Source organism: Plectropomus leopardus, chromosome 21 (assembly GCF_008729295.1).
Source record: "Plectropomus leopardus isolate mb chromosome 21, YSFRI_Pleo_2.0, whole genome shotgun sequence".
Classification (NCBI taxonomy): Eukaryota; Metazoa; Chordata; class Actinopteri; order Perciformes; family Serranidae; genus Plectropomus; species Plectropomus leopardus.
Window position 1 is genome coordinate 9,327,364 of NC_056483.1, and position 14,460 is coordinate 9,341,823.

The window sequence follows — 14,460 nt, forward strand, 5'->3', positions numbered from 1 at the left end:
AAGTTTACTGTGTTAGGCTATATATCCGTATTCTGCTGATTCCAAACAAGTCAATCCTATTTGTATTTTCTTAAACATGTCAACAAAACAGAACTTTCAGATCAAGTTAAGTCAGACAAACTTGATTTACTGAAGTTGCTTACACTTAAAAATAACAAGGTGACTTCATTTGTTATTTTAAAGTTGCAACAACTTTACAATCTTAAGTAAATACAGCCACATTCCAAGTATACTTAACACTTAGATAACAATGTAAACATAAATTATGATTTATAGTTATATTTAGTTTCCTTTTTTAAGGAAATTGGTTTCCAGGATTATTTTCAGTAAGATCTCAGATTTTACAGTGTTACATTTTGCAAAAAAAACAAAAAGAAAAAAGAAAAAAAGAAAACAGATGCTGACATAGTTTCTCATAACTTGAAAAAAAAGTAATAAATTGCAATATATCACATTCTAGGTTGTTGCGATACTTACATGAAATAAATGCAATCGTATTGTATCAAAATATCGTGATAATATCATATCGTGGGGCTTCTGGTGTTTCCTATCCCTATCAGTTTCCTGTTCTGGGCTTTCATTCCTGCTCAGTCTCTCTCTCTCTCTCTCTCTCTCTCTCTTACACACACTCTCGCACAATTCCCAGCCATGCGCGCACACACACACACACACACCTGTTCTTGATTCCTGACCCCATAGCTGATATCAGATCAGAGGTTGTCGCTCAGCTGAAGGTGGGAAGCCCCGATGAGTGAACCCAACGGGATCAGTTGTTAAAGATCCTCTCTAACAGCTCGAAGTGCCTGCGGTATCCAGTGTCTGCACGCTGGGAATTTAACTTTTACAATAAAAGCAAACAGTCATCACATTTTATCTCTGCTGTTGTACAAGCACGCGGAGTTAACTCTTAGGGTCCAAGTTATTTTGCAGCCAAACTTGTAATTTCTGACTGGGAGCAGTGTGTTTGTGTTTGGTTTCAACCATAAATTATAAAGGTCACAATATATGTAAAGGTCAGTGGAGTGTAGCAGAGCAGACGTGCAGCACTGGTGCATGGTTTTATTTCTCTTTGTGGCTTCTAAATGAATTCAAGGCATATTTTTTCCTTTGATCTGATAGTGCACTAAAGATCAAATTCAGAAATACTCATGTTTTAACTCTCACTTTTTTCTTTTTTCTAACGAAACAGCCCTTTAAATGGTGCCTATCCTTCACTTTCAGCAGCTGAATGGAAAATGTTTTTACGCGACTCAGTTAGTTCTTGTCCATATTGACGACTGGAACTAAAAGCTTTAGACGGCCCAATAGAGAGGAGCCCAATAGAGAGGAGCCCAACAAATCGGTGACAAAAGGCTTTCCGTGTCATCAACGTCGTTCAGACGACCTAGAAGAATCCCTCTGATATCAACTTCCACTTCAAAGCCTCCCACTTTCAATTGAGATCCAACTATCTTGTTGTTTTTCTTTCTTTCTTCCTTCCTCCTTTTTTTCCTTTTACGCACAAGAGCTGGTGCCAAAAGAGGCATCATCATCTTCTTCTTCTTCTATTTAGTGTTTATTCTTTTCTCTGAGCTGGGCTTCTTCCACAGAGCAAACTGTCATGCACTTAACCAAACCCTATAAACGTATCAGAGACTTGTGTTGTTTCCACCCACTTCTGCCTGAGGCCGAGAGTAAAACATTTTACCGCTCAGCCAAAAGTTTTCCCAACGCAGCAGAGCTCTTCAGGTTCCTGGTTAACTGCACGTTTTCACTCCTCTTAAGCGTACTTTACACTTTTTTTTAAATAAAAAAATTTAAAAAAAATCTGCAAACGGTGCCCAAAGCTTAAAGAATTAATTCAAACTTTTAAGCTGTTAAGCTTTTTTTTTTCGTGTACAGAGCCTAAAATATGATTATGGTTAAATTTATCCATTCGGCCCTCTCGCAATGCAAGTCTATTATGGTGTGGGACAACTGCGTTTTAGCGGCTTCTCCTTTGATTGTCGTAAAGTAGGCTTGGAGCAAAAGAATATATTTTTCTTCTTTATACTGCCCTCGTCTGCAATATAAAGGACATAGATTACCGTTTCCGACCCCATGGGAAGCAAATATTACATTCTTTAGAGCGCGCTTTTGAGTCCACGGACTTGGCCCCATATCATTTGAGTTTGACTTGGCTATTGCTATAGAAATCTTAATTCACCATGAGGATTCACCGTCGTGAAAAAAATGGCTCTTTTGTGCGAAATGCTCTTTGAAGTCTGGATGAGAATATTGTAGCCCTTCATCACACTCTGCCCACGTCTGCATCAAACCAAAAGCTGAGAAAGTAAGACTTTACGCAAGTGGAGCGCAGTTTAACTTCACAGAGAAACACGTTAGAAAATAATATTTTTAAATGATATTTTGTTTCTTTGTGTTTGAGCAGTTTTATCCGAAACTAGTAAACGTTTAGGCTATTTTTACTGCACCTTTCCTACAAGTAGTGTGTAAAAGAGACATCATTTTTTTTAAATTAAAATATTATTTTTAAAGACATAAACAATGCATACATTTTCCATATTTCCCTCTAAAAGTAACCACTTCCAAGATAATTAATAACCGGCTGCAGATTCCACATAAACCCGAATCTCTCAGCAGAGTTTTCACTTTAGTCATACAAGATTTATTCAAAATACTCACAAATTACAAGGCAATTCGGTACGCATTTTGAGTGCCGCTCGATTTCAGATATTTAAAAAGAAAAAAAAATGACGACAATGATACAAAATCACAAAATGCCCACTTTGATAAAACATTTATAATTTCACGGTCGTATATCAAATACTGCAGGCTTATGAAACAGTTCAATTGTTGACCCTCTGCACAAATGGAAAAGAAAAACGCTGTAAACATAAAATGTTTGTACAAATAACTGCAGTAAACGGTAAGAAACTGCCGTGAGGCAGATCCTTACAAAACTATCAACATCAACACATCGAAAGTTACAAAATTTACAAATGTACAATTTTTTCGTCCTAATTGAAACATGCACTTTGGTTCGATAATACAAAATATCAGATTGAAAAATAAATAAAAACATATTGAAACTCGAATTTACAAAATAATTTTACACCAACATGCCTACCCTACAATAATGTACCACATAGTCTAACGGATTTACACGACTCTCCACAAGTGGACCAGTGGGCCGTCAGGGCGCATAGGCACTGAGCCAACCATTTAGCTGAGGTTTGAAAATATATTCTTTTAACTGTGCCTGGAAATTAGCACGTCTTTAAGGTTTGCACTTTTTCCTTCCAATGTGGTTAAAATGCGTCTCTTGGCTCTGGGTGTCTTGTTTGGTGGCTCATCCAAAAGGGGACCAGTGGGCCCTTACAGGCATATAGGCACCGAAGCCAAACCATTTTAATAGTTAAGCTTGTGAAAATGTGTTCTGTCACTTCTGGCACCGTGTTTGAGTCCAATTGGATTAAAACGCGTCCCTCGGTTCTGGGTTTCTGTAAGGTGGTTCGTCTGTGGGGTCGGGCGTGGAGGGCCCGCTGGGTGGTGTTTGGGCGCCGCTGGCACCTGAACTGTGGCACACGTACCATTCACTTAAATTCGCGGGCTGGGAGGCTCCTACCGGCTCCGACAGCACCGAGGAGCCTCCTGGCTCCCGGCCCAAGTCTGAGGAGGGGGAGACCAGGGACGGGGTGGATGACTCGTAGCCTGAGCTGGGCGGGGGGGACTTGCAGTGCACCTTCATGTGTTTCCTCAGGGAGCTGGGGTGTGTGTAGGACTTATCGCAGCCTCTCACTTTGCAGTTGTAGGGCTTATCGCTGGTGTGGACGTGGGAGTGCTTTTTTCGGTCACTGCTGTTGGCGAAGCGTCTGTCGCAGCCGTCAAACTCACACTTGAAGGGTTTCTCACCTGTTAACAGTGACAGTAACAGTGGCACAATGAATTGTAAATCAATAACATACATAAAAAAAACCCAAAAACGTTTAATGTTCACCATAAGGCATCATGGTATTTAATTAATTAATTAATTATTTGTTTATGTTTATTTATTAAATTAGTATTATCCTCCAACTACTTCAAATATCTAATGTTAAATGTTAATGGGCATACCAAGGCTTAAAATAAATTAAGCAACAAGTATCCAAGTATCTGTGACCCAAGAAATAAAATAAAATAAAATATATTTTTTTAAAGCAGATCTAATTACAGACACTTTATTTTTCCCCAGAAATGTCCATATATAATTGTACATATTATTTTTTTGGTTTTTACACCAAATACACTTCTCCCCCTATACACTTTAAAAAGTGAACCTACTTGGCCAGACATGCCTCCTGTTTACACCAGACATTACACTCATGCACGAGCCTCAGTCTGGTGTAAACAGGAGGGCTGAACCCCCACTGTCCTGGGTCTATACCTGGCGTCTACATGCATCAAGGCATACGTCAAAACAGACAAGCTATGAGCACAGACATAGCAGGCCTAAAACCAACTGAAAATCATGATAAATGAAAGTATTGCCACAGCCAGGCTACACCTACTGAGTGCTAACGCAGCCTGCCTGCTATTTGAATCTAGCAAATGGTTATGGACCTGGGTCTAATTTTGCATCTTAATAATAAGTATTTCTACCTGATTATGACAAGGCAAAAAAAAAAAAAAAAAAAAGACGGTCTGAATAAATTACACGGAAATCATCCACTGCTGATTTTTCTCCCTCCGATTAAAGCTTTTGAGAATATGTAATTGCCTCTGTCTAATTACACTTGCGGGTTGAATATCAATTTGACCTTCAGCTGTTGGGTTGAGAGAGCCAATCAAGGATATTAGTGTAGTACAAGAAACCGTCTAGGAACAGACCCCAGGGGCAGCCCCAGTCATAACCACACTTTCGGATAGGTTTTAAACATGATACCAAAGACCAGGCCCCTTGGGAGTCAACACACAGAAATAATTTAACAGATTTGTACTTAGGTAATGTGAGCAAATTATATGAATAATACATAGGGTGCAGAAATGGAGCAGAGGGGGGAGTGCCATGCAGCCAACAGGAAGGAAAAAAAAAGGAATGTAGTCATTGTATTCATTTACAAGTCTGACTCGACATTTTGAGGCCTTTTACCCCCTCACTGGCTCCACAGCACGTCATTGGGTCACACAGGCAAGCAGCCATGTTATAGCATTATATGTGTTTAAAAAAAAGTTAAATCAGAGCTTTGTGCACACGTCAGTCAGTAGGTATACGCTCTGCCAACCTGTTGGTGAATTATTTCAGCCGTCTGCACTTGTCAACTTGTTGCTTTGGCTAAAGGCTATCAAGAGCTGATCATTCCAGGAGCAGGCTTACAATTTCACCATGCACACATGTCATATCACTCTGCTGGAAAATAATATCAGCCTTCAACTCAAATACATATGTGTAAAAAACAACTTTCCCCCCACCTCTGCAGCTTTAAATCTAATCATGCAACCCAAGCAACTGTTATTATTAGTTGAAATAAAGATATAAAACAGGTAATAAACACAGCAACAAGTGGATGTAAAAAACAAACAAACAGCATCATCATATCAGTCACACTGAATGTGAAGATGCACAACTTTGCTGCCAGTCATGTCTGGCATGCTCTAAACTACATGGACAGGTCCTGACGTGGGCCTCAGTCTTTTGTGCTGTGGTGTAAACAAGAGGTCGAACCGTCAAACGCCTGAGTGAGCTGTACCATAATCCCCCAAAGCTCAAACCCTGTGCAAAAACTTACGATGCAACTCATAACAAACAGGTGGGCTGCTGCGTGCTCATCGTATCAGCAGCACAGATTCATTTATTGCTCATCAGATGATATTTTCAATGCGTAAAATTAAAGAAAGAGAAAATAAAAATCATCCAGAAAATTATGCAAAATAACACTTGCGTCTTTATACCTTGCAATATATTTGAATTTGAACATGCAACTCCATCATTTTTATTTAACATATTATAGAGCGTTTCTTCAACATTTTTAAAATTCATATATATATATATATCTTTATATAGCCACTGACCTGTGTGCGTCCTTTTGTGAATCTTTAGATTCTCGGATCTTGCGAACACTTTGCCACAGCCAGGGAACGGGCATGGAAACGGTTTCTCCCCGGTGTGCACTCGAATGTGATTTACAAGTTTGTACTTGGCTTTAAATGGTTTGCCTTCCCTCGGACACTCTTCCCAAAAACATATATGGTTCGCCTGCTCCGGTCCTCCGACGTGCTCCACCGTCACATGCGTTACGAGCTCGTGCATGGTGCTGTAAGTTTTGGAGCAAAGTTTCTTCGGCGAGTGCTCCGGCTCCAGCCATTTGCAAATCAGCTCTTGCTTTATCGGCTGCCTCATGTAGCGGAAAAAGGCACCGGCTCCGTGGTGGTGGTGGTGGTGGTGAGCGCTAAGATTCATGTTCAGATTCAGACCACCGTAGCCGTGCAACGGCGAGGCGGAGAACGGATCAGCCCTGGAGCTTGCCACTTGACTCAAGTGATCAGACCTAACGTACATTTCTCCAGGTAGTCCTAACCTTATTTGTCCATTCAACGCTTGGCCACCCGGTGATCCGCTAGAAGGCTGGTCGTGATGGAGTCCGGAGAAGAGGGTATGGTTCCCAGCGTCAGGGTGATGACCATAGTGTCCGGGGTAGCTACCTGTTGTTGAGACAAACATTCCGTGGTGAGAGGCTGAACCAGCAGTCTGGTCAGTCAGTACTGGCATGGCTTGAGCTGTCAGATCTCTCCGGATGAGGAAATCCCTACCTGCGGATAAAGCCTGGGCCGTGTGAGACATAGAATAGGGGACCGATGTCGCCTGAACCGGGCCAAAAGCTCCCGTTTGACTGGAGACCACTTCACTGTGGCCTGCCATATGATGATTGTGGTGGTGGTGATGGTGGTGGGGATAATGATGGGCTGGGCTGATTTTGAGGGCCGCGGAGTGCCCCATGTGTTCTGGCCCGAATGGACTCGGCCCCAGGCGGGGTTCCGCAGTAATCTCCCCAGGGTGCGAGTGAGCCATTGAGTGTGGATGGCTGCTGAACCCCGGGAAGCCTGTCACGCTCTGAGGGGTATGGTGGTGATGATGGTGATGGTGGTGAGCCCCTGCCAAGTCAACTAATCTCAGCGCCGTGTTCCGTTTGGAAAACGTAGGGTCCATCACGGGGCTTCCCAATGCATCCACGCTCATTACTTCCTAATTTTAGAATAACTTGACAGCAGGCAAAATAATAATGATGATGACAAATATATTTTAATCGCAATGAAAAATAAAGAAAAAAGACTTTATAAAGTTAAGTCTATCTGCAGACTACATGGAATCCCATTCGGTTGAGAGGCAGCAGCAGGACGCTTTGATACTGAATAGAGATTCATGGTAGGCGCTGCAGCCCGTGGAGCTAAACAATCACCCTGCGCTCTAATTGGTCAGAGCTCGGTGATTGACGTCACCAGTGACAGTTTCCAACGTGAAGAAAAATGTCTTTAGTGACAGCAAGCAGCCAGCGCGCATGCGCAGTGCCTCAGGCAACGCTTGAGAAAAATAGTTGTTATGCAAAGGTTATTGTACAATAAAAGTCCCAAAAAGTTGATCTAGATATACAGTCGTCTCTCTTTTGTCGCAGCGAACAAAAGCTGCGCGGCTATGAAACTGCAATTTCCCCACTTTGATCCTGCTATTACAAAACAGACTGCTTCGCTACAGTGTGCATATTGCCAGTATAAAAGTTGCAAGGATCATAAATAATGCAGTGATATCTTCATTTCGCCCTGCATCGTGTGAAGGACAACTTTACGCACAAATTACGCACAACTTTACGCGCGTAATAGATCGGCGTCAGCGGAGAAAAACTTTAATCAAAGGAAAACTCCACGTGGAAGTTTAAAATAGTCCGGAGTACGTACCATTAATATGCGCTTTGATATATTTACATATCCAGTCGTTCGCCCTTCAGCGCGCACTGCAGTCCGTGCTCTGCTCGGTGGGATCCGTGTGTGTAGTAAGTGTGAATAGGGCGAGCTGCGGCCATTGTCCCGAGGGGGGAAAATGTAATGGACGGGACCTGTTGTTATGATCCGGGGTAATTTTGCTTTAGACCCAGGACGGCAGCAGATGAGGGTCACAGGAGGTGGTGCCGTTGCAGACTTAAGTTCAAAATAAAACGTGTGTCTACTGTAAGTATTGGTTACTGCAATATTATCCTCAGACTTAGTGGTTATTAGCTGTTTTTTTGTGTGTGAATATTTAAAAGTATTAGTTGTGGATCATAACAACACGCTGTGTATTGTATCTGTTTATTATGTTTTCACAGAGACTTTTTTAACCATCACATAACGAACAGGACTTTCTTAAAAATTCAATGTGTAGTCACTAAAATGTTGAGTAATGTTTAGTTGTTACTGTACACGGATTATAGTTTTTAGCACGGTGGAGCTTTTTGTCAAAAATGTTTAGCTAAAATGTAACATCGATTTTAATATCACAACTTATTTTAGCATATATTTCTTATTTTGCTGTATTTGTACTTCTATAATTAACAGTTGCGACTTTATTGTTTTGAGTGCGTTGTAACTTCACCTAAAATTGTGTTGCCGAACGCTTTAAATTTTGGGGGTGGATTTTAGACTGAACGCTTTATCTTTGTAGTTACAGAGAAAAATAAATTGCTGCGTGAAGCGACCTTAAAGAAGGTCTCATACAGTGTTGATCACTTTGATGCGAAATGTGTTATTTAACTTTTGAGATGATTCTAAGTTGTGAAGGACGACCTAAATTTATTGTCACAGGCGCTCGTGAGTATCTCTCCCTCCTCACACCTTTTTTTTTTAAATTTTCGTTGATAAGAAAATCAGCTGGACATAATGTGATATTTCTTTGTTTTCAGATAGAATGTGATTAACTAAAATATAGGACACCCACTCACTTGCCCAATATATTTTTTAATATAACAATAATTTAAAAACTATACTCCCATTAGTTATTTCTCTGAATTGACTTGTCAAAATCGTTGCTGACAGCGTCATATCAAGCACGTTTCAAAATTGAGTCAATATTTTGAGACATGACGGATCCAAAAGATGTTTATTAAATGGCCTTTACGCGTGGGGTTTCATGAGGCTCACAGCTGTAGCCTTCAGAGGCATCACAGCACCAGCGTAATGCTAAACTTTGAAGTGCTATTTCTGGTCCAAGTTGTGCATGCACTCACTCTCAGAGACAAGTAAGCAGGGGAGTTGTATGAGATCCCAAACTAAAAAAAAAAGCTGAATATTGTAGAGTGGTCTCATAAAACACTGTTTTTTTTTGCTGCTTTGGCTTAACTGCTTTCACTGTAAATCCTGAGGAGCTCCAGGTAGCCATCTTAAATTCTACTGTATGACTCCAGCGCATTAGGATCATGACACTGAACGGTTAATGGCGTTTTGATTAGGGCGCATCTTTTACGCATGTAAGTTAAACAGATTTTAATTATGCACATAAGAAACGTTAACTCGCAAAGTTATGTATAATTCAAACTTTTCTTTGCACACAATTTCCACGTTATCCTCACATGTTGCAAGTTTGAGCAAATGACCTCCAGGCTTGACTCTCCCCCTTCTTTTTCCAATGCATTCTTACCGTTTTCCACCTGTTGAAAGATCCCTCCAAATTTTGCATAGTAGAGAAGTGGGCTACCTAAAACGCCGGATCAGGTTGAAGGTGTAGCTACTTGTTAAGTTGAGAACAACAAAACCTCTTCCCTTGGTCTCCAAAGACTGACTTGGAAAAAGCCTTGTAAGAAACTAGCCCAGTAGCCAAGAAGATATTTTAATGGTTCGCATGGCACGTCTGTGCATGTGGCTTTGAACTCTAGCAGCCGGAGGTTCCTGCAGAGAGCGCCGCAAATCCCACTTGATAACTTCGACAACCCACAACGTTTTACACACAGGCTATGCATCACTGGCCCTGCAAAGAAATGAGTACGTTGCACAAGCACAGCCAAAAACCGTGATGGATACATTAGGCATAGTGGTGGATCCAAGTTAAATACTGGCCTATATGTGCAAGGTAACCTTTGTGAACGTGGGGTGCGCTGGTGAGCGTGATGATGTGGAAATCTAAAGCACAGATGTTCCACTAGTGTGAGCTCCAGTGGACGCGCACACTTTGGGTTCAACGCAGAGTGAGAGTCACACAACAAAGTGTGGATTCCTTTCAAACTCAAAAAGATAAGTTTATAATAACAGAGTCATAAAGAAAGTGGTGACAGTGAGCAGACTTTATATCAAAAACCTCAAGGTTTCCCATGGGGGTCAAAATACGTAAACTTGTGTCTCCATACCTGTTCCTGATACACCTCATGAAGGTTTGAACGCTATAAGTTGTGTTTACAATCCTGTCAGTCTATAGTTGACTAAATTATGGCTGATATTATGTTTAATTTAGTGCATCTGGCATTGTGTTTGTTTATCTGTCAAGTTTGTGACAGATAAACAGACACATATACACACAAAGACAATATCTGAGTGCGTAATTGCGTAAAAACGTTACCAATTACACCACCAAAGCGCTGTGCTTGGTGATCTAATGCCCCCAGGTTAACAAAGACAATGTGACACAGTTGCTTTATAAAGCGTTCATGCACTATGTGGCTGCAAAACGTGCTTTGACTTTCTACAAGGCCAGTTTGTCGCCTTGTGTTCCACAACTTTTGTTTTGCTGTTATTCAGCCTTTTAACCAAATCCACAGTCAGCAATCTCACAATATCTGGGATTGATGATGCAAAGAGGCCAATAGAAGTGTGGGCCCTGCACCGTGGATTGTTATTTGGTGAGTGGATGTTATTGGGGGGAAAGGTGTTCCGCCAATGAGCGCGCGGCTCCGTGCCCACATGACTACCCCCCTCCTCTCCCATTCATCAGGGCTGGACTGTGTTGTCTTTTCAATTCATTTATCTGCAGGAATGATTGCGACTATCAGTCTAGAGCTCACCGCCTGACTGAGGAGGTGAAAGTTGCGCCACAGGAAGATAAACCGCAAAAGACAATATTGCATGTATACATGATTTTGCGTGCGCATCGGATGAGCGGTATAGGGGAATTCCTCGCGTCTTAAAAAGTAAACAGAAAAATCGGTGGATTTGAGAGTTTGCTCAGTCGAGTGAGGTCCAAGAGATAGAGAGAGGGGGAGGAAGAATATCTGTGCGTGATTTTTTGATTTCTGCTCTCAGTCGTCTCGGCGAGTCTAGACTGAAGATGCTCTTGGACGCAGGACCGCAGTATCCCACCATAGGAGTCACTACTTTCGGCTCCTCGCGGCATCACTCAACAGGCGAAGTCACAGAGAGAGAAGTGGCGTTGGGGATAAATCCGTTCGCGGATGGGATGGGCGCCTTCAAAATAAACCACAGCTCCCACGACATTGGCTCCGGACAGACGGCGTTTTCCTCCCAGGCGCCCGGCTACGCAGCAGCCGCCCTGGGACACCATCACCACCCGACCCACGTTGGCTCTTACTCCACGGCGGCTTTCAACTCCACCAGGGACTTTCTCTTCAGAAATCGGGGTTTCGGGGACGCCACCGGGGCGCAGCACAGTTTGTTCGCCTCCGGAAGTTTCGCAGGGCCACATGGACACTCAGATGCAGCGGGGCACCTGCTCTTCCCAGGGCTGCACGAGCAAGCGGCGAGCCATGCGTCTTCCAACGTGGTCAACAGCCAGATGCGGCTGGGCTTCTCGGGGGACATGTACGGACGGGCCGACCAGTACGGCCACGTTACGAGCCCGCGCTCCGACCACTATGCTTCGACCCAGCTGCACGGCTATGGCCCCATGAACATGAATATGGCCGCACACCACGGAGCAGGGGCCTTCTTTCGATACATGCGGCAGCCGATTAAACAAGAGCTCATCTGCAAGTGGATCGAGCCGGAGCAGCTGACGAACCCCAAAAAGTCGTGCAACAAAACTTTTAGCACGATGCACGAGCTCGTGACCCATCTGACGGTGGAGCATGTGGGGGGACCAGAGCAGACCAACCACATCTGCTTCTGGGAGGACTGCGCCAGAGAAGGAAAGCCATTCAAAGCCAAATACAAACTTGTGAATCATATCAGAGTTCACACCGGAGAAAAGCCCTTTCCGTGTCCGTTCCCCGGCTGTGGCAAAGTATTTGCTCGATCGGAAAATCTAAAAATTCACAAAAGGACTCACACCGGTAAGGCTCACCGCTTTTTTTACTGCCATGTTGACAATATCACATCCAAAATATGCATGCGATCCGGCTTATTATTTATTGGGCAGCTGCAGTCTCTTTGCTGGCATGTGATTCAGTGCAGTTGTCAACAGAAAATATCTCATGTTTTTTTTTTAAGTCTTGCTATTTTATGCCAAAAGTCCTAATGATGATACATATTTAAATTTAATGTATTTATACGTAATCCTAAGTGAATTAAGTTAAATTAAGTTGCAGTCTATAAGTAATTTGAAATGTGTCAAATTTAAAAATAAAAAAGACTGCCTTTTTATTTCTTATAATTTATAACCGACTGTTTCCACACGTTAAAATACTTAAATACAATAATGTATACTGTGGAATTTAGGCATCCAGTGTTAAACATTGCATTTATTTTTTTCCTCGATTTAGGTGAGAAGCCTTTTAAGTGTGAGTTTGAAGGCTGCGACAGGCGATTTGCAAACAGCAGTGACCGCAAGAAACACATGCACGTCCACACGTCGGACAAGCCCTATCTGTGCAAAATGTGCGACAAGTCATACACACACCCCAGCTCCCTCCGAAAACACATGAAGGTAAAAGAAAGATTTGGTTTGTTTGACAAAATTATAAAATGTCATAACTGCTTTTTTAGCTTCAATATATTTTTGTAGCATTGCTGGAAATTAGAATAAAAATATCCATATTGTGTCATGTTACGAGAAAAGCTTTTTTTCCCCCTTTTTCCAGGAAATAGAGAGACATAATTTGCTTTGACATTTTCTTTCTTTCTTTTCTTTCAACCGACAAATCAGATTAAGATCTTAATGAGAGTAGTAATGTTTTGGGTATTTTTTTTTGCAGATGTTCAGCACAGTCGTTTTCTGTTTGCACAAAAACAAACCAGAGACAAAACAGCCAATGCAAGATGCTTTTTTTTTAAATAACATTTTATCCCCTTATTGAAGGTCCATGAATCCACCAATCCAGGACCGCAGCCATCTCCAGCGGCCAGTTCAGGGTACGAGTCCTCCACACCTCCCACCATAGTATCACCGTCCACAGAGAACCAGAGCAGCAGCTCCATATCACCAGCAGCCTCAGCAGTACACCACACAACCAGCCACAGCACGCTGTCGTCAAATTTCAATGAATGGTACGTGTAAATATTTTTGAGAAAAAAACGAAAGAGAAAAAAAGAGACTGCAGATAAAATAAACTGCTTGGAATCATAGACTTTATAAAGTCAGCCAGTGGACTGAAAAACACGGGAGGCCCAAACGATCAATTAAAGGCTGTCTTAATGAAAGCGAATGCATGGACAAAAAGGAGGCGAGGACAGCCACCGAGTTAAACTTTTTTCCCCTCAATATTTCTTTATTTTTACTGAGAGACTGCTCAGAAGAGATCTCAAAAAGCATGCTATCTCCGGGTAGAGGCCTGAATTTTTTGTACATAAGGATTTCACCAAGTTGGGAAAAAATGTAATATTTTATTTTGTAAATAGTTCTATCACAGTTTAAGGGAAATTTGTGAAAAATGTGGTCCCTAGATATATGGAAAAATGAGATGGTTTTAAGAATATTGCGATGAATAGACTTCATTGAAAAGAATGTTATAGTTGTGAACCAAATGTGAATTATTCAGTATTACTACAGTCTACACGTCGACCTAACCGACTCTTAGTATTAATGTGCTTTTGTAGCCTATTCAGTGCAACATTTTCGTCCAAGGTCCAGTTTGAGTAGCACAGTATCATTGTTGTTATTTAATGTCATGTCGATAAATCGTGTAGTGAAAGCCTGAAAATCCGTGTCAATCTGTTTATGTACGTGATAAATATAAAATCTCTGTCAATTGCTTTGTCTGAAAGGAAGTATTATTACATGTAAGTAGCTCAATTTTCCATATTTATCCGCATGTAAAGGACCGGTAACATGTTAGAACTGATCGGTATTTATGGAGAAATGCGCTCGTATGTAAAATTTAGTTTACAAAAAAAATGTTTGGATACATTTCGTACTATATTAAAGGATTAAAAAATACAATAATGCAATGCGTTGGAGGTTATTGGTTTCATTGGTGTTTGAGGTTGATGCTCTGTAGTGAGTCCTTTTTAATGTAGGCTGCATCAAAATATAATAATAAGCTGCACACTAAAGCAGATTTTTTTTCAGTATAATAATGAATTTAGCGCGGTTTCCAGGAAGGAATTATTGCATGTTTTGTTGCACAAATAATTTTAACTCTTTAAGTGCATGCT

At 41.6% G+C, this 14,460-nt stretch overlaps 2 protein-coding genes across 4 annotated transcripts; one reads left to right on the top strand and one right to left on the bottom strand.

Annotated features, from left to right (window-relative positions):
• Nucleotides 1-2,767: 2,767 nt before the first annotated feature.
• zic4 (zic family member 4) lies at nucleotides 2,768-7,328 on the bottom strand. 2 transcript variants are annotated; one of them, XM_042510150.1, is made up of 3 exons: nucleotides 6,769-7,328; nucleotides 6,031-6,660; nucleotides 2,768-3,894 (listed from the first exon to the last, which is right to left on the bottom strand). In XM_042510150.1, the coding sequence occupies exons 1-3, from the start codon at nucleotides 7,193-7,195 to the stop codon at nucleotides 3,455-3,457; spliced, it is 1,497 nt and encodes a 498-aa protein (XP_042366084.1). In that variant the 5' UTR covers nucleotides 7,196-7,328; the 3' UTR covers nucleotides 2,768-3,454. The 2 variants fall into 2 exon arrangements, with proteins under 2 accessions (XP_042366084.1, XP_042366083.1); XM_042510149.1 differs by having other exon boundaries at nucleotides 6,031-7,328.
• Nucleotides 7,329-10,681: 3,353 nt separating this feature from the next.
• zic1 (zic family member 1 (odd-paired homolog, Drosophila)) lies at nucleotides 10,682-14,165 on the top strand. 2 transcript variants are annotated; one of them, XM_042510151.1, is made up of 3 exons: nucleotides 10,682-12,200; nucleotides 12,630-12,793; nucleotides 13,163-14,165. In XM_042510151.1, exons 1-3 carry the CDS (start codon nucleotides 11,240-11,242, stop codon nucleotides 13,361-13,363), a joined length of 1,326 nt encoding a protein of 441 aa, XP_042366085.1. In that variant the 5' UTR covers nucleotides 10,682-11,239; the 3' UTR covers nucleotides 13,364-14,165. The 2 variants fall into 2 exon arrangements, with proteins under 2 accessions (XP_042366085.1, XP_042366086.1); XM_042510152.1 differs by having other exon boundaries at nucleotides 10,725-12,200; nucleotides 13,166-14,165.
• The last annotated feature ends 295 nt before the right edge of the window (nucleotides 14,166-14,460 follow it).

Bases quoted from the DNA above. Each gene is read 5' to 3' on its own strand.
- zic1 (XM_042510151.1), top strand. From the start codon at position 11,240: ATGCTCTTGGACGCAGGACCGCAGTATCCCACCATAGGAGTCACTACT. The intron at 12,201-12,629 runs GTAAGGCTCACC...TCCTCGATTTAG, and splicing joins TCACAAAAGGACTCACACCG to GTGAGAAGCCTTTTAAGTGT. The intron at 12,794-13,162 runs GTAAAAGAAAGA...ATCCCCTTATTG, and splicing joins CCCTCCGAAAACACATGAAG to AAGGTCCATGAATCCACCAA.
- zic4 (XM_042510149.1), bottom strand. From the start codon at position 7,195: ATGAGCGTGGATGCATTGGGAAGCCCCGTGATGGACCCTACGTTTTCC. The intron at 3,895-6,030 runs GTCAGTGGCTAT...CACTGTTAACAG, and splicing joins TCACAAAAGGACGCACACAG to GTGAGAAACCCTTCAAGTGT.